General features: G+C 47.4%; 3 protein-coding genes across 3 annotated transcripts in view; 1 reads left to right on the top strand and 2 right to left on the bottom strand.

Annotated features, from left to right (window-relative positions):
• Nucleotides 1-2,248, bottom strand: part of LOC123754873 (filaggrin-2-like) — a 30,289-nt gene extending 28,041 nt beyond the window's left edge. Inside the window, exon 1 of the mRNA XM_069332602.1 lies at nt 2,196-2,248. Within this exon, the coding sequence (XP_069188703.1) occupies nt 2,196-2,248 (53 nt within the window). The remainder of the gene's footprint in view (nt 1-2,195) is intronic.
• LOC123762286 (uncharacterized) overlaps nt 1-22,313 on the top strand; it is a 146,812-nt gene that overhangs the window by 64,389 nt on the left and 60,110 nt on the right. The gene's annotated exons all lie outside the window — the stretch shown is intronic.
• Nucleotides 787-8,742, bottom strand: LOC123754871 (uncharacterized; the record flags this gene model as incomplete). The annotated part of the gene is made up of 4 exons (XM_045737206.2): nt 787-2,253; nt 2,363-2,589; nt 4,022-4,158; nt 8,373-8,742. Coding segments are annotated over 3 exons (705 nt in total), but the record flags the coding sequence as incomplete, so codon positions are not given.

Raw genomic sequence — 22,313 nt, 5'->3', positions numbered from 1 at the left:
TATATTATATATATATATATATATATATATATATATATATGTCGTACCTAGTAGCCAGAACGCACTTCTCAGCCTACTATGCAAGGCCCGATTTGCCTAATAAGCCAAGTTTTCATGAATTAATTGTTTTTCGACTACCTAACCTACCTAACCTAACGTAACCTAACTTTTTCGGCTACCTAACCTAACCTAACCTAACCTATAAAGATAGGTTAGCTTAGGTTAGGTAGGGTTGGTTAGGTTCGGTCATATATCTACGTTAATTTTAACTCCAATAAAAAAAATTGACCTCATACATAATGAAATGGGTAGCTTTATCATTTCATAAGAAAAAAATAGAGAAAATATATTAATTCAGGAAAACTTGGCTTATTAGGCAAATCGGGCCTTGCATAGTAGGCTGAGAAGTGCGTTCTGGCTACTAGGTACGACATATATATATATATATATATATATATATATATATATATATATATATATATATATATATATATATATATATATATATATATATAACTTTAGAACACTTTCCCACCAGGAGACTCGAACCCTAGCCAGCATAGAAGCCTTCCAGCAACTGGCATAACAGGTACGCAGTTCAGTTGCTGGAAGGCTTCTGTGCTGGCTAGGGTTCGAGTCTCCTGGTGGGAAAGTGTTCTAAAGTTGTATACTTCACTCTCGTGTTTAGGAGAGTTGTGCCATATATATATATATATATATATATATATATATATATATATATATATATATATATATATATATATATATATATATATATATTATATATATATATATATATATATTTATATTAGAGAGACAGACTACGACGTTAGACAAGGAACACAATGTACTGAGTAGTTGATTTGTTTTGTTCTATATGGGGACGGAGCTCTGACCAACGGCCAAAATATGATGTACGATATATCATCTGATGGCCAGTCCCGTTTTCTATTCGTGGGGCCTCGATTAGGTTAGGTTAGGACAATTTTAGTACTTGAGTTTTAAGACGTAACAATTGGCTAGGACGGAGGTGATGGTGTCAGTCCGTCCTCTTCACTTGTTGTGAGCCGCTGTGGTGTGTAGTACATCATATTTTGTCCGTTGTGTTCTCGAGTAATACTCAGGACAGGTTGAGCCGTTTCGAGAAGACAGGCTTGAATGTTTATTACTTGGGGGGGGGGGCGAGAACACGGCGATGACTGCGGCAAGCATCTGCCGCAGCTGCTGGCTCATGTGCCAACGACTGCCGCAGCTGCTAGCTCATGTAGCAACAACTGCCGCAGCGGCTGGCTCATGTAGCAACAACTGCCGCAGCGGCCGGCTCATGTGGCAACAGCTGCCGCAGCGGCTGGCTCATGTGCCAACAAGTGCCGCAGCGGCTCATGTGCCAACAACTGCCGCAGCGGCTCATGTAGCAACAACTGCAACAGTGATTGTTCCAGCACAAAGGAAGAAGATCAAAAGCAAAGACAACATCACATAAGAATCGTCAAGCCGGATGTAAAATTATTGTTTACAGTTTGGTTCAAACCCCCCCCCCCCCCCTCCACTTTGGCCTTCCCTCTCGCCATGTTGTATAATGTAGGAACGTTATTCCTACATCAAGGTGAAGAACCAGGCAAGACCTCCTAGGTTATATCTCTCGCCCACCTCTCTTCTCCTCCTTGTTTACATCAGGGAGAAAATGGGAGTCGTCGGGGGGAAACTAAAGCATATAAATGAGGTATAAACCTAAAGACTAGAGAAGAATGTTGCATATACATTCGATAATTAAGACAAAAATGACATTTAAGAGATGTAAGGAGGAGACAAAGGAGACAAAAAGAGCAGGCAAGGAGGAGAGAGAGACCGGCAAAGAGAACAGGGAGTAGGAGTAAGGGAAGAATGGAAAGCGGTCGAAGCTAACAGTGAACATTTTACCGGCCGGGTTTCAAAGGATACGAGACAGAAGACATACAGCGTGTGTTGGGAGAGTCCATGATGAGTGGGGGAGATGAACATGTGCAACACCTGCTGAAGTAACAAGTTGAATAGTACCAGTCCGACAGAGAGAGAGAGAGTTGGCAAGTAATAAGACTTACACAAGACTTGTCAAGCAGTATTAGGCAGCTAAATAACTTACCGAACCCCCAGAGGACTAACAGCGACAAAGAAAATGGTTAAATAAGCTAGCAAAGAGGATCAGTAGTGAGCACATGAACAGCGGGGGCGGCGGCGCCGCTCTGAAGCCCTCGCTGCCGTACGTCATGAACCCTGGAAACACAATAAGCGGAGGTTAACAGTGCCCGCTGCTCCTCACAGTGTTGTGGTGTACAATAGTCACATCCTCGGAGACGATCATATACCTAGTGTGACTACTGACCCTGAGAGCCGGACTGGTGGGCGTGGTCGTCAGGGTACATCGATGGTGAAGGCTCTCTCGCTGCTCTGCCAGTACAGGTCGTCGTAGGATGCCACGCACTTGACCTGTAGCACGCCAGACTGTACCACGGTAGGCCGCAGGCGGAAGCGGAGCGTCTTGACGGCGGTCTCCAGCGTGGTAGACTTGTTCACCTGCACCAGCTGACCCTCCTCCCACGAGGGGTCCACCTGTACACACAGACACCGTTATAGGCACCTCCCGTTATATATATATATATATATATATATATATATATATATATATATATATATATATATATATATATATATATAATATATAGGGTGGTAGGAGAGGAAAAGATTAAAGTATTCAGTGAGAATCCACAAGGTCTTCTCTGAACACTATTTATTTTCTTCTTCGAGGATGTGGGTCCCTTTAATTAAACCAGTGGTGGTAACCCTATATATATATATATATATATATATATATATATATATATATATATATATATATATATATATATATATATATAATATATATATAATATATATTATTGAATATGACCGAAAAGGTAAGATTAATAATTCTAACACGAATTTTCTCAATATTTCTTATGTTTTTCTTTACTGTCGGTGGTAATGGATATACCAATTCTCCAAAATTCATTTTAATTTAAGGTCTGACGCCTGAACGCGTTTCGTAATGGCTTATTACATTTTCAAAGACTTAATTTACACACAAATTCATCGTACTTGTACTCGTTTTTGTTGAGGTGATATGGTACAAAAGTTTTGGGTGAGGTGAACAAACTTGTGACAAACACAAGACAGAACACGAAACAATGAGTATAACTTGGATATGAGAACATAAGAATGGAAGTAACTGCAGAAGGCCTATTGGCCCATACTTCCTCTTGCTGCTTCCATATAGGTTTAGGGTCTTGAAGTGGGTAGAATATGTTTACTGGAGTAAATTATCGTTGCTTTCTCCAAGTTGGAGAAGTACAGCTACTTTTGCAGGCGATGAGTCACAATAACGTGGCTAAAGTATGTTGACCAGACCACACACTAAAAGGTGAAGGGACGACGACGTTTCGGTCCGTCCTGGACCATTCTCAAGTCGATTGTGAGAATGGTCCAGGACGGACCGAAACGTCGTCGTCCCTTCACCTTTTAGTGTGTGGTCTGGTCAATCTACAGCTACTTTTGCCTTGTGTCAGTGTCAACAATCCCTCTGAAGAACACATCAGTATATAATTATAAGAATCGTTAATTAAACTTGTTTGCTATATTCACCGATGCGTTTATTTCGTTCTAGACAAGAACAATACATAACATACCTCGCGATGATTTCGGGGGCTTAGCGTCCCCGGGGCCCCGGTCCTCGACCAGGCCTCCTGGTTGCTGGACGCGTCAACCAGACTGTTGGACGCCAGGCTGCTCGCAGCCTGACGTACAAATCACAGCCAGGTTGTTCGTACACAGCCTGGTACGAACTCTCATCCCCTGAGGCGACGGTCAGAGCCGCGAGTTCGTACCGTCGTGCATCAATATTTATTCATACATTCATCACGTTACTGTGATTTGCATGGTGCATATTGGATGAGTAAAGAGTGAGGAAATGCTGGAGACAAGGAAGAGGGCCGACTGGTCCACTCACTGGCTGGTCGTTGATGTAGAAGGAGAGTGTTGGGGCGGGTCTGGCGTTCCTGGAGGAGCAGGTGAAGGTTACCTCCTGCTGGGCCTGGTAGGGGCGTCGCTCCTCCCAGCTGATCGTTGGTCGCTCGTCTGGCAGGTCTGCGTGAGGTCAACACCTAGGTAAATGGTAATTAGTGCCACAGGTCATTGACTATGATCGTGGGGGTCAGTGATAAAGAGTCGGGTCAATTTTAAGATGTGATTCACCCCCCCCCCCCTTTGTGTTGTGACTTATAAGTTGTCTGGCATTGGAGGCGAAGCTTTTAGTCAAATGATGTATGATGAAGGGTGAATGTTGCTTCATTGTAACTAATGTTTAAACCTGTGTTGACCAGACCACACACTAGAAGGTGAAGGCACGACGACGTTTCGGTCCGTCCTGGACCATTCTCAAGTCGATTTGAGAATGTTCCAGGACGGACCGAAACGTCGTCGTCCCTTCAACTTCTAGTGTGTGGTCTGGTCAACATACTTCAGCCACGTTATTGTGACTCATCGCCTTTAAACCTGTGTGTGTATTTAGTATTTGTGTCTGCATAATCGAGCTATTAGCTCTTGGACTCCGTCTTTCTAACCAGTCTATTTTTCCTCTGTTATGTCTACTACATATATCTCTAACAAATGCGCACGCGCGCATATCCTCAGGAAGCAGCCCGTAGCAGCTGTCTAACTCCCAGGTGCCTATTTACTGCTAGGTGTTGAGGGGGGTATCAGGTATAATGAAACGTGCCTAAACGTCTCGCTCTGCCTAGAAATCGAATATAGTTTCAATTGGTTGAGAGTTGACTGCCTTTACTAGCCCGTCCTCCAAACAAAGACCCAAAAGTGATTCCATGCACCCGCCAAACCCCAGCTGTTTATGAATGAAACAACCCGTCCTCGACTCAAGTCCATTACATTCAGCGGTCAACCCCACAGACGCATTCATAAATTTTAAAATTGCTGTTCATTCAAAACGGGATTTTTTTCAAATATAAATTAATATTATAATATATTAGCATATTGTGCATATATAGGTATAGGTTAGGTTAGGTGTTTAGGTTCTGTTGGCGATTATTTGTATTTGTAGTACGTGGGTGAAGCATTTACAGCGTTGTGGTTCGAACAAATCCGTCAGTGAAGCACTTGTTCCGGAAGTGTTCGAACGTCAGCAGTTGTGAGTCGTGTGTAAACCGCTTTTCATTCATAAACAGGGGGTTTGGCGGGTGCATGGAATCACTTTTGGATCTTTGTTTGGAGGACGGGCTGGAATGAAAAACGGTTTACACACGACTCACAACTGCTGACGTTCGAACACTTCCGGAACAAGTGCTTCACTGACGGATTTGTTCGAACCACAACGCTGTAAATGCTTCACCCACGTACTACAAATACAAATAATCGCCAACAGAACCTAAACACCTAACCTAACCTATACCTATATATGCACAATATGCTAATATATTATAATAATAATTTATATTTGAAAAAATCCCGTTTTGAATGAACAGCAATTTTAAAATTTATGAATGCGTCTGTGGGGTCGACCGCTGGATGTAATGGACTCGGTCCGAGGACGAGTTGGCCTCTACAGCATTTACCCCGTGACGTTCCGTTTTCTATGACGGTTACTATCTCTCATTTTTTCGAGGGGGGACACTTTTGGATATTGACTGACACTTACCGGTCATGTCCTTATATAAACCTCTATCTTCCACACCGCCATTCCCGATAACCCTGGCACGCTCTTAGCTCGTCAAACTCTAAGTCTTTTTCTGACACTTGTGCTCTCCTTAGAACAACATCTGGCTTTACCTTAGAACACACACCCTTTATCTCAACATTTTCCCTTACACATTCTGTCTCCCTTGGCAGTCTTAATGATATAGCAGTTGCTGTGTCCTGTGATACCCTCTCTGGTGTCCCTTGACGCCCCTCGGTGTCCCTTGGTGTCCCTTGGTGTCCCTTGACGTCCCTTGGTGTCCCTTGGTGTCCCTTGACGTCCCTTGGTGTTCCTTTGGTGTCCCTTGACGTCGCTTGGTGTCCCTTGACGTACCTTAGTGTCCCTTGACGTCCCTTGGTGTCCCTTGACGTCCCTTGGTGTCCCTTGACGTCCCTTGACGTCCCTTGGTGTCCCTTGACGTCCCTTGGTGTCCCTTGACGTCCCTTGGTGTTCCTTTGGTGTCCCTTGACGTCGCTTGGTGTCCCTTGACGTCCCTTAGTGTCCCTTGACGTCCCTTGGTGTCCCTTGACGTCCCTTGACGTCCCTTGGTGTCCCCTTGGTGTCCCTTGACGTCCCTTGGTGTCCCATGGTGTCCCTCGGTGTCCCTTGACGCCCCTCTGTGTCCCTTGACGCCCCTCTGTGTCTCTCGGTGTCCCTCGGTGTCCCTTGACGTCCCTCGGTGTCCCTCGGTGTCCCTTGGCTCTGACTGTGACAGTTCCCGACCCCCGTTAGTACACCATGGGAATGGACCGTGTTGACAAGCTTACAGTTTGACACACAGCTGGAGTATGACCCGAGAAATATATAACTGGAGTCATAACAGACTTGTACCTGGGGGCGGAAATGGCCGCCATTTTCCAAAATGGCCGCCAATCTTTTTATTTTTGGGCCATTTAGCAGGTCGACTGAATCCGCTTCTGAAGCTGCGAGCTTGTTTTAGATATTTTAAATTGAAACGGAATTGAAATTCTTCTAACTATGCAAGGACCCTTCGTGGTATAATTAATACATTTCGTATAATTTGCGCAAAAACGTATACATACAAGACTTAAGCATTATAAGGCTGAATATGTTGGTATTGAGCACGTTCCTCTACACTAAAAGAGGGGCTCATTTTTTGCACTTTCAGCATATTTGCTTGGAACACTTGTTGCCGTAGTCCCATTCCTTACTGTTGATCCATATTCCTTCCCCTGTCTTAACGCCCCCCTGACTCCATTAACGTCCCCTGCCTCCCTTAAAGCCCCCCCCTCTGCCTCCCTTAACACCCTCCCCCTGCCTCACTTAAAGCCCCCCCCCCTGCCTCCCTTAACAACCCCCCTGCCTCCCTTAAAGCCCCCTGCCTTCCTTAACGCCCCCCTGCCTCCCTTAACGCCCCCCTGCCTCCCTTAACGCCCCCCTGCCTCCCTTAACGCCCCCCCTGCCTCCCTTAACGCCCCCCCTGCCTCCCTTAACGCCCCCCTGCCTCCCTTAACGCCCCCCTGCCTCCCTTAACGCCCCCCTGCCTCCCTTAACGCCCCCCTGAGAAATAACACCTCAACACTACACTTCTCGCCGCTTCAAAACGACCCCAAATAAGCACAGATTTGATAGAGTAGGATCATCACCTGCTAATGAGCAGGGAGGAGGGAGAGGCCGCATGTAAATAGTGGCGTGACGGCTCAGTGGCGGCGGCTCCCGCGTACATCTGGGAAATACATTATCAACGCCACCCTGACTTCATCAGCCGCTAGGCTTACTGGATGGTAATGGTCCGGACCTTCTGGGTGATGGTGGAGCACCTGCTGGCTTGTGGGGGTGAGCTTGGGGGTTGTGGGGGTGAGCTTGGGGTTGTGGGGGTGAGCTTGGGGTTGTGGGGGTGAGCTTGGGGTTGTGGGGGTGAGCTTGGGGTTGTGGGGGTGAGCTTGGGGTTGTGGGGGTGAGCTTGGAGGTTGTGGGGGTGAGCTTGGGGGTTGTGGGGGTGAGCTTGGGGTTGTGGGGGTGAGCTTGGGGGTTGTGGGGGTGAGCTTGGGGTTGTGGGGGTGAGCTTGGGGTTGTGGGGGTGAGCTTGGGGTTGTGGGGGTGAGCTTGGGGTTGTGGGGGTGAGTTTGGGGTTGTGGGGGTGAGCTTGGGCTTGTGGGGGTGAGCTTGGGGGTTGTGGGGGTGAGCTTGGGGGTTGTGGGGGTGAGCTTGGGGGTTGTGGGGGTGAGCTTGGGGTTGTGGGGTGAGCTTGGGGTTGTGGGGGTGAGCTTGGGGTTGTGGGGGTGAGTTTGGGGTTGTGGGGGTGAGCTTGGGCTTGTGGGGGTGAGCTTGGGGGTTGTGGGGGTGAGCTTGGGGGTTGTGGGGGTGAGCTTGGGGGTTGTGGGGGTGAGCTTGGGGGTTGTGGGGTTGAGCTTGGGGTTGTGGGGGTGAGCTTGGGGGTTGTGGGGGTGAGCTTGGGGTTGTGGGGTGAGCTTGGGGTTGTGGGGGTGAGCTTGGGCTTGTGGGGGTGAGCTTGGGGTTGTGGGGGTGAGCTTGGGGTTGTGAGGGTGAGCATGGGCTTGTGGCTATAGTGTACCATTACGGATAATACCAACCTGTTACCCACCCGCGCTATAGTACCTATACCTACTATGGATGGACTCGCACTCACCCACCACCGTCATGAGGGCGGACTTGAAGGAGGTCTTGAAGACGGGCGCCTCGCCGGACACCTCACAGCGGTAGTTGCCGCCGGCGTCCACCGTCACGTTGTGTATCCTGACGCTGCCACGCCCGGAGGCCCGGGTGTCCATGGTGAAGTGCTGCATAGGGAAGGTCTTCACCGGCGGCGTCTCCAGCGGCGTCCACCGGTAGAACTCGTCGATGCCGAGGTACCACTTGAGGGTGTAAACGTGGTCACCCTCGTCCTCCCACTCGCACCGGAGCCACCCGCCCTCGCCGACCGCCAGGGGCGTCGGTACCTCCAGCCTGGTGATCCTGATGGCTCTCGACACTCCTGTAGGGATAAGGGAGGTGGGCGGTTAGAACAACATGCTGGAACAGGTCTCTGGTGGTACAGAGAAAATGTAGCATTTTAGGGCTAACTGATGAGATCATTTTCTCGTTGCCTAGTTTTGTCCTGTATAATGTTACTCTTCAAGATGACAGTACACCACCGCTGGCTTCCGAAACACTCTTGAATACCATCAGACAGACAACAATACAAATTACCAGAAATTGAATCTTTAATTCAAGCTGCAACATTTACATCCAACCAGAAGTGCACTTTCCCACGAGAAACAGGATAAATTAATTGTTATGGACAAAATAATCATAGATATTAAAATGGGTGCAGGAAGTCGACTACACCGACCAGTGTAAGTGCCCGGCATTACCTCTAAACATAATGGAACAAAAATAATTAAGACGACGAGAATGGAGCATCAACTGCGGCCAACCTTGGTAACAGGAGCAAATTTTTTTTTTAAATTTTGCCCCGAGGGGCGAGTTTATTGGGCAGCGCCACTCATCTTGTGAGTGGACACACCGCCATAGTGACAGTATTGGGCAGCGCCACTCATCTTGTGAGTGGACACACCGCCATAGTGACAGTATTGGACAGCGCCACTCATCTTGTGAGTGGACACACCGCCATAGTGACAGTATTGGACAGCGCCACTCATCTTGTGAGTGGACACACCGCCATAGCAGCATGTACAACACTCCCCAATAGGAAGAAAACCCGCTGGGTTGTTCATCCTGTCACTTGTACCCAGCAACACGATTAGTGAGGCTCGTGTCTAATGAACCTGGTGGGACTTGACGACAGAGTCACCGAGATCAGACACGGTTGTGCTCGGTGGCTTGCATTTCCAAAGGCTGCCAAATCCTTATGGCTGCTGGCTCCCCTTCCAACATATAAGATACTTTGTAATAGATGAGGTGGAGACTTTTTCACTGGGGAAAACAGAACGAGAAGGAACAGTTGGAAACTGGAACCGGGCATCGCTACCCCTGGCCCGCTCAGCGACCCCTGGCCCGCTCAGCGACCCCTGGCCCCCGGGCATCGCTACCCCTGGCCCCCGGGCATCGCTACCCCTGGCCCCCGGGCATCGCTACCCCTGGCCCGCTCTGCGACCCCTGGCCCCCGGGCATCGCTACCCCTGGCCCGCTCAGCGACCCCTGGCCCGTTCAGCGACCCCTGGCCCGCTCAGCGACCCCTGGCCCCCGGGCATCGCTACCCCTGGCCCGCTCAGCGACCCCCTGGCCACCGCTGCCCAGCGCCAGGGGGGTAATGCCACTTGTCGCGTCGTGTAACTATGGAAAGAGAGCTTCACTGCAGTGTTTTGTAGTTGAAACATTTATATATTTCTGCATATTATATGAATCTTGTCTAAATACACTTTTAGACTAGCATTATAAATTAAAGAATGTCGCTGCTTTTCAGCATCATGCCGAAAACCAAGTACTAGAATGTTATTGTTATTTCATGTTTTTTTTAAAGAATAAGCAACGTTGTTTACGTCAGTTGAAAGAAAAGGATTCTTTCATTAGCATTAGCATTTTCTTTCATTTCTTACGGCATTAGAAAGAAAACACATCGGACACTTCAAACACAAGTGCGTTACGTGCCAGCGTCAACAGACTCGGGGGGGGGGGGGGGAGTTAAGAGTATACAAACAGAATAGTGTACATCACAGGTAAACTAGTATACATGCCGGAGATGTTATCGCAGGCAGTCTTATACATAGGCATTCATACATTTTCTGCCGGAGGTTCGGGAATTTAATTTTGTGTGAGAACGAAGAACATCTGTATCTCTTAAGAGGGTTTACCCGAGGTTGCAAGTCAGACGATCTTGAGGTTATCTTGAGATGATTTCGGGGCTTAGCGTCCCCGCGGCCCGGTCCTCGACCAGGCCTTCTTTTTGTTAAAGGGCAAGGTAACTAAATGGTAATGGTAATGGTAACCCCCCCCCCCCCCCCAGGGAGCAGCCCGTAACAGCTGTCTAACTCCCAGGTACCTATTTACTGCTAGGTAACAGGAGCATCAGGGTGAAAGAAACATTTTGCTCATTTGTCTCCCCCTCCACCGGGGATGGAACCCGGAACCTCAGGACTATGAATCCGAAGCACTGTCCTCTAAGCTGTCAGGCGCCCAGACGCTTGGGGCTAGCCTTATGCAACTTTCACACATGATGCACATGGGGTATGGGAGTGTCATAGGCGAATCGGGGTCGGCCCCAGTGCCACACTTGACGAAATACGAGCATCTAACAAAGCTGATCCCAACCATCCCATTATCACGAAGCCAAGTCTGAAATATTGGTTGTGTTGTACGTAGATTTATTTCAGTTATTTATGTAATAATTATTTTAGAGAGAAAGAGGGGGGGGAGGGAGAGAGGGATGTTTGAAGGAAAGAGAGAGGGGGAATGTTTGAAGAGAGGGAAGGGGAATGGGGGAATAAAAGTGGAGGTGAGAGGGGGCGATAAATGTGCAGAGATTGGGAAAGGAGATTATTATTATTAACATCTTTATTGACAAAATTAATTACAATTTTGCCTAATCTAAGGAATTTGATAAAGTCGTATCAAAGTGAGGATAATGCTGGTATTCACTGTCACAGCAGGACAGAGGGTCATGCACAAGACAATAGGCTTAAACTATAGGCTGAAGCACATATATATATCATGGTTACAATCAATGTTTTAATGTATGGATATGTGAAAACAACTTTCTACTGTGCACTGCCACACAAGGGCAGGGATGGGTTCATAAGAGATGCAGCTTAGAAGTAATATAAATAGAAATTGTTCTTCATTCTTTAAAATGGACAAGCAAATTTTGGGTAAATTGTTAGGATGTTGTCCAGAACACCTGAGTCAACAAAATAGTTACACAGTTCGTGGTACAAGAGGCCAGGAGGTCTAAAGGAGATTGAGAGAAAGGGCGGAAAAGGAACGAGGGCGGAGGGATGGGGGGGGGGGAGGATATGGGGGGGGGGGATAGGGAAAGAGATATGAGAGAGAGGTGGAAGAGAGACCCGGGCGCTGCCGAGTACTCCTTGTAATGTAGTGTGTGTGTGTTAAAACTTGCAGTGTTATAATAAGTACACCCCTCTCTCTCTCTCTCTCTCTCTCTCTCTCTCTCTCTCTCTCTCTCTCTCTCTCTCTCTCTCTCTCTCTCTCTCTCTCTCTCTCTCTCTCACACGTTTACTACCACCTACGCCTAATCCTGCCATTCGTTTCCTGTTACCAGTCCACTTTCCTCCTCTCCTCTCTTCCTCTCCATTTCTCTTCCTCTTCCAGCCTCCCTTTCTGATTTTTTTCTTCAACTTTCTCCACTTCTTGAAAGGACAGGAAGCCGAGGAAGAGAATGGAGAACGTAGATAAGGAAGTGGAGGCGGGACAATGAGAAACAGGAGGTATGAAAGGAAGTAGAAGAGACAAAAAATGTCGAGCGATGGAAGGTAGTGGGCAAGGAAGGAATAATAAAAGGAACAGAAGAAAGTTGGGGAGGATCAAACTGAGAAGGGAAAGAAGGGGAAGGGGAGGAAGGAGGAAGGAGGAGGATCAGGCAATGGAAAGGCTGAGAAGGATGATTAAAAGAAAGTGATTGAGTTTAAAGGTCAAAAAAAGGGGAAGGAACTGAGAAAGGTAAAGTATAGAAAGAAGGGGTTAGGATGAGATGGGCAAAACGAGGTGTAGAAAAGGCAGAATAAGAGTAGGAGGAAAATAGGAGGAAGAGAAAGGGGAGGGAAGGGAGGAGGGAGGACTGGAAGAGAAGGAAGAGGGAAGACTGGAAGAGGAAGATGGAGTACAGAAAGGGAAGAGGTGAGAAGGGCGTCAGAGAAGGACGAAGCTGGTACAGCAACTCTGGTCATGGTTACATAACTCCTACAGGAAGGTTACAGCTAAATATTACACAGACCCGGTCTTAAAAGGCTTAATAATAGAGCATTGATAAGAGCCAGCATATAAAAGAGCAGAGGCTAAGCCAAGCTCTTAATGGGTAATGTCTCCCTCTCTCCTAACGGTTTAGGATGAGAGAGAGAGAGAGAGAGAGAGAGAGAGAGAGAGAGAGAGAGAGAGAGAGAGAGAGAGACAGAGACAGAGAGAGAGAGAGAGAGAGAGAGAGAGAGAGAGAGACAGAGAGAGAGAGAGAGAGAGAGACGGATGGTAAAGTACGCATGGGGGGGGGGAAGGTACAAGAGTAGTTCACTACTGGGGGCTAGTAACCACAGTGGTAGACTACTGGGGGCTATAGTAACCACAGTGGTAGACTACTGGGGGCTAGTAACCACGATGGTAGACTACTGGGGGCTAGTAACCACAGTGGTAGACTACTGGGGGCTATAGTAACCACGATGGTAGACTACTGGGGGCTAGTAACCACGATGGTAGACTACTGGGGGCTATAGTAACCACAGTGGTAGGCTACTGGGGGCTATAGTAACCACAGTGGTAGACTACTGGGGGCTAGTAACCACAATGGTAGACTACTGAGGGCTATAGTAACCACAGTGGTAGGCTACTGGGGGCTATAGTAACCACAGTGGTAGACTACTGGGGGCTATAGTAACCACAATGGTAGACTACTGGGGGCTAGTAACCAGTAACCACAGTGGTAGACTACTGGGGGCTATAGTAACCACAATGGTAGACTACTGGGGGCTATAGTAACCACAGTGGTAGACTAATGGGGGCTAGTAACCACGATGGTAGACTACTGTGGGCTAGTAACCACAGTGGTAGACTACTGGGGGCTATAGTAACCACAATGGTAGACTACTGGGGGCTAGTAACCACAGTGGTAGACTACTGGGGGCTATAGTAACCACAATGGTAGACTACTGGGGCTATAGTAACCACAGTGGTAGACTACTGGGGGCTAGTAACCACGATGGTAGACTACTGTGGGCTAGTAACCTCAGTGGTAGACTACTGGGGGCTATAGTAACCACAATGGTAGACTACTGGGGGCTATAGTAACCACAGTGGTAGACTACTGGGGGCTATAGTAACCACAATGGTAGACTACTGGGGGCTATAGTAACCACAGTGGTAGACTACTGGGGGCTATAGTAACCACAGTGGTAGACTACTGGGGGCTAGTAACCACGATGGTAGACTACTGTGGGCTAGTAACCACAGTGGTAGACTACTGGGGGCTATAGTAACCACAGTGGTAGACTACTGGGGGCTATAGTAACCACGATGGTAGACTACTGGGGCCTAGTAACCACAATGGTAGACTACTGGGGGCTATAGTAACCCCAATGGTAGACTACTGTGGGCTAGTAACCACAGTGGGAGACTACTGGGGGCTATAGTAACCACAATGGTAGACTACTGGGGGCTAGTAACCACGATGGTAGACTACTGGGGGCTAGTAACCACAGTGGTAGACTACTGGGGGCTATAGTAACCACGATGGTAGACTACTGGGGGCTAGTAACCACAATGGTAGACTACTGGGGGCTATAGTAACCCCAATGGTAGACTACTGTGGGCTAGTAACTACAGTGGTAGACTACTGGGGGCTATAGTAACCACAATGGTAGACTACTGGGGGCTTTAGTAACCACAGTGGTAGACTATTGGGGGCTGTAGTGACCACAGTGGTAGACTACTGGGGGCTATAGTAACCACAATGATAGACTACTGGGGGCTAGTAACCACAATGGTAGACTACTGGGGGCTATAGTAACCACAGTGGTAGACTACTGGGGGCTAGTAACCACAGTGGTAGACTACTGGGGGCTAGTAACCACAATGGTAGACTACTGGGGGCTAGTAACCACAATGGTAGACTACTGGGGGCTATAGTAACCACAGTGGTAGACTACTGGGGGCTATAGTAACCACAATGGTAGACTACAGGGGGCTAGTAACCACAATGGTAGACTACTGGGGGCTAGTAACCACAATGGTAGACTACTGGGGGCTATAGTAACCACAGTGGTAGACTACTGGGGGCTAGTAACCACAGTGGTAGACTACTGGGGGCTATAGTAACCACAATGGTAGACTACTGGGGGCTATAGTAACCATAATGGTAGACTACTGGGGGCTAGTAACCACAATGGTAGACTACTGGGGGCTAGTAACCACAGTGGTAGACTACTGGGGGCTATAGTAACCACAATGGTAGACTACTGGGGGCTATAATAACCACATTGGTAGACTACTGGGGGCTAGTAACTACAGTGGTAGACCACTGGGGGCTATAGTAACCATAATGGTAGACTACTGGGGGCTAGTAACCACAATGGTAGACTACTGGAGGCTATAGGAACCACAGTGGTAGACTACTGGGGGCTAGTAACCACAGTGGTAGACTACTGGGGGCTAGTAACCACAATGGTAGACTACTGGAGGCTATAAGAACCACAGTGGTAGACTACTGGGGGCTATAGTAACCATAATGGTAGACTACTGGGGGCTAGTAACCACAATGGTAGACTACTGGGGGCTATAGGAACCACAGTGGTAGACTACTGGGGGCTAGTATCCACAATGGTAGACTACTGGAGGCTATAAGAACCACAGTGGTAGACTACTGGGGGCTATAGTAACCATAATGGTAGACTACTGGGGGCTAGTAACCACAATGGTATACTACTGGGGGCTATAGGAACCACAGTGGTAGACTACTGGGGGCTAGTAACCACGATGGTAGACTACTGTGGGCTAGTAACCACAGTGGTAGACTACTGGGGGCTATAGTAACCATAATGGTAGACTACTGGGGGCTAGTAACCACAATGGTATACTACTGGGGGCTATAGGAACCACAGTGGTAGACTACTGGGGGCTAGTAACCACGATGGTAGACTACTGGGGGCTAGTAACCACAGTGGTAGACTACTGGGGGCTAGTAACCACGATGGTAGACTACTGGGGGCTAGTAACCACAGTGGTAGACTACTGGGGGCTAGTAACCACAGTGGTAGACTACTGGGGGCTAGTAACCACGATGGTAGACTACTGGGGGCTAGTAACCACAATGGTATACTACTGGGGGCTATAGGAACCACAGTGGTAGACTACTGGGGGCTAGTAACCACGATGGTAGACTACTGGGGGCTATAAGAACCACAGTGGTAGACTACTGGGGGCTAGTAACCACAGTGGTAGACTACTGGGGGCTAGTAACCACGATGGTAGACTACTGGGGGCTAGTAACCACAGTGGTAGACTACTGGGGGCTAGTAACCACAGTGGTAGACTACTGGGGGCTAGTAACCACAGTGGTAGACTACTGGGGGCTAGTAACCACAGTGGTAGACTACTGGGGGCTAGTAACCACAGTGGTAGACTACTGGGGGCTATAGTAACCACAGTGGTAGACTACTGGGGGCTAGTAACCACAGTGGTAGACTACTGAAGGCTAGTAACCACAGTGGTAGACTACTGGGGGCTAGTAACCACAGTGGTAGACTACTGGGGGCTATAGTAACCACAGTGGTAGACTACTGGGGGCTATAGTAACCACAGTGGTAGACTACTGGGGGCTAGTAACCACAGTGGTAGACTACTGGAGGCTAGTAACCACAGTGGTAGACTACTGGGGGCTATAGTAACTACAGTGGTAGACTACTGGGGGCTAGTAACCACAGTGGTAGACTACTGGGGGCTAGTAACCACAGTGGTAGACTACTGGGGGCTATAGTAACCACAGTGGTAGACTACTGGGGGCTAGTAACCACAGTGGTAGACTACTGGGGGCTAGTAACCACAGTGGTAGACTACTGGGGGCTATAGTAACCACAGTGGTAGACTACTGGGGGCTAGTAACCACAGTGGTAGACTACTGGGGGCTAGTAACCACAGTGGTAGACTACTGGGGGCTATAGTAACCACAGTGGTAGACTACTGGGGGCTAGTAACCACAGTGGTAGACTACTGAGGGCTAGTAACCACAGTGGTAGACTACTGGGGGCTAGTAACCACAGTGGTAGACTACTGGGGGCTAGTAACCACAGTGGTAGACTACTGGGGGCTAGTAACCACAGTGGTAGACTACTGGGGGCTAGTAACCACAGTGGTAGACTACTGGGGGCTAGTAACCACAGTGGTAGACTACTGGGGGCTAGTAACCACAGTGGTAGACTACTGGGGGCTAAAGGTAACACCTATTCCATCACAGTTTCCAGTTTGCCGATATATACAAAATGTAAACATACCTTGAATGGAGAGAATTATCTAATTTAAATCTATAATCACAAAATATTTACTATCCGAACTCTTCTTGAGCATTTGTATTGAATTGGCAATTACATGGTCGGATGGTAATTGTGTTACATTGCAACCCCCCCCCCCCCCTTCCTCCCTCCAATCTAGAGAGCACTGGAGCAAAAAGCTTCAGGCTGATGTTTGACAGCTAAAAAGCTTATCCATCCACAGCTGATCTGAAGCTTTACACACAATAGTTTCCCCCCACCTATGGAATGATAGGCAAGATCAAAATACTGCATATGCTATGATAGTTCCCCAATAGGAGTAAATTCCTTATCTTAACGATCGTTTACGCGCGAATCTTGAGCTCATTACGTCACTTGACACCCACAGGATGGATGGGTGGGGGATGTAATTTAATATTTAATACACTAATTAAACCACTAACACGATCCGGAAATCACTGAAGAACCAAGTTGCCAATTACTGATGGAGTAAGTAGTGGTAAACATTCGCGGGGCCAAACATAGGCTTAGGGTCTGTGCTGGGACAGCCCCCCAAAAAAATAGGCTGGGAGGGAGGGTTAGCGTTGAACAGCAGCGTCTCTCAATGATGGCTCCTTGCATGAGTCCCATGGTACAGCTGGAAGTGCAGTTGTTGTGACAGGGAGAGATGGTTTCTTCCCCCATGAGTGTGGAGCGCGTCTAAGTAACTGGGCCTCCACTCTTCAGATAGAATTGGTTGCCATAATGCAGCATGCACATGACAGTAAAGCTGCCGCCCAGTTGGGTGGGTGTGGAGCACATGACTGTAAAGCTGCCGCCCAGTTGGGTGGGTGTGGAGCACATGACTGTAAAGCTGCCGCCCAGTTGGGTGGGTGTGGAGCACATGACTGTAAAGCTGCCGCCCAGTTGGGTGGGTGTGGAGCAAGACTAGTAACTGTGTGACTCACCATAGACGTAAAGTGCCTTGTATAGTGACTGTTGTGAGCCTCTTGTTGAATCACTTGTGACACAAAAGATTATTGATGTGTGTCTTTGTGTAGGTGATTGAATATGTATGTGTATGTATATATGTTTATGTATATATATATATATATATATATATATATATATATATATATATATATATATATATATATATATATATATATATATATATATATGTACATGCATGTATGAGTATGTATATATGTTTATGTATATATATATATATATATATATGTGTACATGTATGTATGAGTATGTGTACATGTATATATAACATTAATAATTGTATAACTAGCATCTAAAGAGTGTTATTTGCTTAGTTAAACGAACTAGAGGGTTCAGTTCCTGAACCGATGATGTGCCTCTGTAACCCTTTACACCACCGCCCACGGGATGGGTATGGGGTGCATAATAAAGGAAGCAATTGAAGAAATTGAATCTCAATGTCGTATGTTCGAACCCGGGTCGTTATCGGTAACGAGGCGAGCGAGAGCGCGCGCGAACACCCCCACAACAAAACACTCGTTGTACTGTGTTACCATATTAAACATTTCCTTCTATTTATGCTAAGCGGGAATACTCGGAATATTCTTTCGTAAGAGTTATTTCTCAATGGTAGACTAAGTATACTCATTATTTACAACACAACAGTTTACCTTAGGTTGTGTAGGTTGTGGATGGGAGCAGTATGGCGCGGCTCGGGAGAGTGGCCGCTGGGGCAAAAGCGGCCTGGGCCCCAGCGTTAGTTAACAGGACTAGCAGACTGACGTTTGCTAGTCCTGTTAAAAGACTAGCCACCGTCCTTTAACAAATCTGTTAAAGGACGGAGCACAGCAAATTGTATAGTTAATTACCTGGCTAATGACACAGCTAAGTACTCTGTATTTGTCGACATCAAAGGCGCTTTCGACAAAGCACAGGGGATTGCGATCCTGGACGAGCTTGCATGCATGGGCGTCAAGGGGAGACTCATGAAATGGGTTGAAGACTAACCTCACAGGGAGGAAAGCCAAGGTTTGCTTCAATGGAGCAGTCTCCAGAACAATGAGTATGGAACTCGGGACCCCCCAAGACGGAGTCTTAAGCCCTACACTATTCAATGTACTTATGAACGCCATTGCAAATATTGACTTTCCGGAAGGAACACAACAAGTTGGATATGCAGATGATGTCCTAATACAAGCTCCCACCTTGGGAAAAATTTAACAGTCCATTGAACTCCTTGGAAGGAAATGTATTGAGCTCTGTTTCACTCTCTCCACAAACAAGACAAAAGCAAACTCTCACCACAAGCGGGGAGAAAATGAACTACAAATTAATGGTGTAACACTTGAATGGGTTGACCACTATCGGTACCCTTGGCGTCACTGTCGGCTCTAACAAGGGGAAGAAAGAGGAGCTCAACCAACTCACAGGAACATGCAAAAGTTGACTCAGAGCACTGAAAGCCATGACCTGGAATGGACATGGAGCCTCTATTACCGTGCTTAAAATGATATACACAGCCTATGTGCGCTCCGTCATAGACTATGCCGCACCAGTTTTATGCATCTTCTCCCAAAGCGATATGAAAAGGCTCGAGGGCATTCAGAATGAAGCCATGACAATCATTCTTAGAGTTCCAAGAACTGCCAAAACGTCTAATCTACGAGAGGAGTTGTCCCTCCCCGGTGTTAAAAGCAGAATTAAGGAGCTGAATGTTAAGCTTGCAATTAGGATAGCCAGAGATCCCCATTACAATGATATTGCTAAGAAGAAACTGAGCTCTGTGCTACTTTCGGGGGGAAACAGGAGAAGCAAAAAATGGCATCACAGATCAGTCTGCTACCTCGAAGAGCTTCACCTGCTTGAGCAAGCTCGTGAGCTCCTGCCTGTAGAGAGGTTACCTCCCTGGGAGGATGACTCGTGCAAGATCATCATCAATGAAATGGCAACGAAAAAATCCAATATGATACCACAAGAAATGAGGCACAAGTATCTCGAGGAAATTTATAAAGAAGCCGGAGATGAACTAGATCAAATCTACACTGACGGGTCATCTAATCCTGTCAATGGCAGGGCTGGTGCAGCATACACGGTAATCAAGGATAATACTTTCCAACGCAGAAATGAAGAAAAAGCACGTATTGAGAACTATGCCTCTTCAACGCAAGCAGAGCTAACTGCCATTGTTATGGCGTTAAGGTTTCTTGAACGGAACACTAATGGTGCAGTGATTTGCACCGATTCAAAAGCAGCACTGCAAAGCCTAAGTAAAAATCGGGCAGAAAATCTTGCAATAGTCGCTGAAATTAATAGAGCTGTGAGAGTACTTACCAATCAGGGAAGAGTCATAAAGTTTCTGTGGATCCCCTCCCATGTTGGAATATGTGGGAATGAACGAGCAGATATGCTGGCTGCTGAAGGCGCTGAAGGAGACCATATTGAATACTTCATACCCAAGACTCTACTACAAATTAGAGGCATTGTCAGGCAACATCACCGTGACAAGGTAACTGAGGAAAGGAGGATAGAAGCACAAACCAGTGAATCTGTACGATGGTACAACATGGTTGCAGCTGGCAATCCCAGTCATTATGGCCGAAGAGGGGGAGGACAAGGGAAAGAATCAGTAATAGCGAGAATCCGTCTTGGATACAAATATCCATGGAGATATGGAATGGAAACAACAGTTGATCAGCGAAGTTGCAGAATCTGTGGTGAGAGTGATGGACACCGCCTTGACCACTATCTACGTGAATGTGAACTCCTGAGAATCATTAGAAATGTGTGTAGAATATAAACCCCACATTGTTTGTGCTAGGAAAACACTATTTGTCAAATATTGATACTGTTCTTATAAGATTCTCCCATTTTGCACCCGCAAGATAACGTAAGCTTTTAAGGGTTGACAGATGTTAATCTTCTTGTTTGAGGAGCTGTTCACTTAAGAAAGTCCCAGCTGTGTCTGGGTACAAGTGACAGGATGAACAACCCAGCGGGTTTTTTTCCTATTGGGGAGTGTTGTACATGCTGCTATGGCGGTGTGTCCACTCACAGGATGAGTGGCGCTGCCCAATACTGTCACTATGGCGGTGTGTCCACTCACAGGATGAGTGGCGCTGCCCAATACTGCCACTATGGCGGTGTGTCCACTCACAAGATGAGTGGCGCTGCCCAATACTGTCACTATGGCGGTGTGTCCACTCACAAGAACTGTGGCGCTGCCCAATACTGTCACTATGGCGGTGTGTCCACTCACAAGATGAGTGGCGTTGCCCAATACTGTCACTATGGCGGTGTGTCCACTCACAAGATGAGTGGCGCTGCCCAATAAACTCGCCCCTCGGGGCAAAATTTAAAAGCTAGTGAACGCGACAAAGAGCTACATGTAAGTTACCCCGGTCACTGTGCTTACCCACACCCCCTTCCTTCCCTCGGAGCTCCTTCCCTCCCACCCGTCCTCCCACCAGTGCCCCTTACACCCCCATCACCACAGAGCCCCTTACACCTCCCATCACCCACAGAGCCCCTTACACCTCCCATCACCCACAGAGCCCCTTACACCCCCATCACCCACAGAGCCCCCATCACCCCATAGCTCCCCCAGAGAGGCCACACACACACAGCAACAAGAGACCAAGGTGCCCCCCTCCACCCCCACCCAAGAAGGCAGGCCAGTGTAACGCTCCATCACCAGTAGACAACACTGCTCTGTCCCGCCTCCCCCTGACTCACGCTCCCCCCCCCCCCCCTGACTCACGCTCCCGCCCCCCCTGACTCACGCTCCCGCCCGTCCAATCCCCTTGCGGTTTTTTTTTTTTATTATTATTATTTTCTACCACAGACGTGGCCACACATTAACAATGCTAACCAGCATATATACATTTTCTTCTGTCCTCCATGGACAGGGTTAGAGAAGTGTTAAACATATAGTTCAAGGGTTTATTGAACACTCAACCACAAAAGGTGATTCGGTGCTTTTAAAATGCTAAGCTAACCTACATACGTAAATACATAGATACACAGATTTACGTATGCCCTACATAAAGTGTTTGATGTGTCTTTTACATAGTGTCATTAATGTACATTCACAAAGGTGAAATGTAATTCTGATCAGCTTCCATATATACTTTATACCCATACATATACATACACACACACATATACATACATATATACACACACATGCATTCACATACATCTGTCTCATTTACTCTGACAGGGTGAGATAGCTGATAAAGAAACTAGTGTGCAATTAAGCACTTAATCACTGAAGGTGATGAAGGTGTTTTTACAAGCTCAGGTTATATAGTTATATCACATACATACATTGAATAAATGATATATTACATGGTCAATCTTAGATACAAGTTCAATATATCATCAAGTGTTCCAGTACTCATATCGTAATTACAGAGCGGTAGACGGTATAGAGCGCCGGTCTCGCTTCATGCAGGTCT

The sequence above is a fragment of the Procambarus clarkii genome, chromosome 28 (assembly GCF_040958095.1).
Source record: "Procambarus clarkii isolate CNS0578487 chromosome 28, FALCON_Pclarkii_2.0, whole genome shotgun sequence".
Classification (NCBI taxonomy): domain Eukaryota; kingdom Metazoa; phylum Arthropoda; class Malacostraca; order Decapoda; family Cambaridae; genus Procambarus; species Procambarus clarkii.
This window is presented reverse-complemented; position numbering and strand designations above follow the sequence as displayed.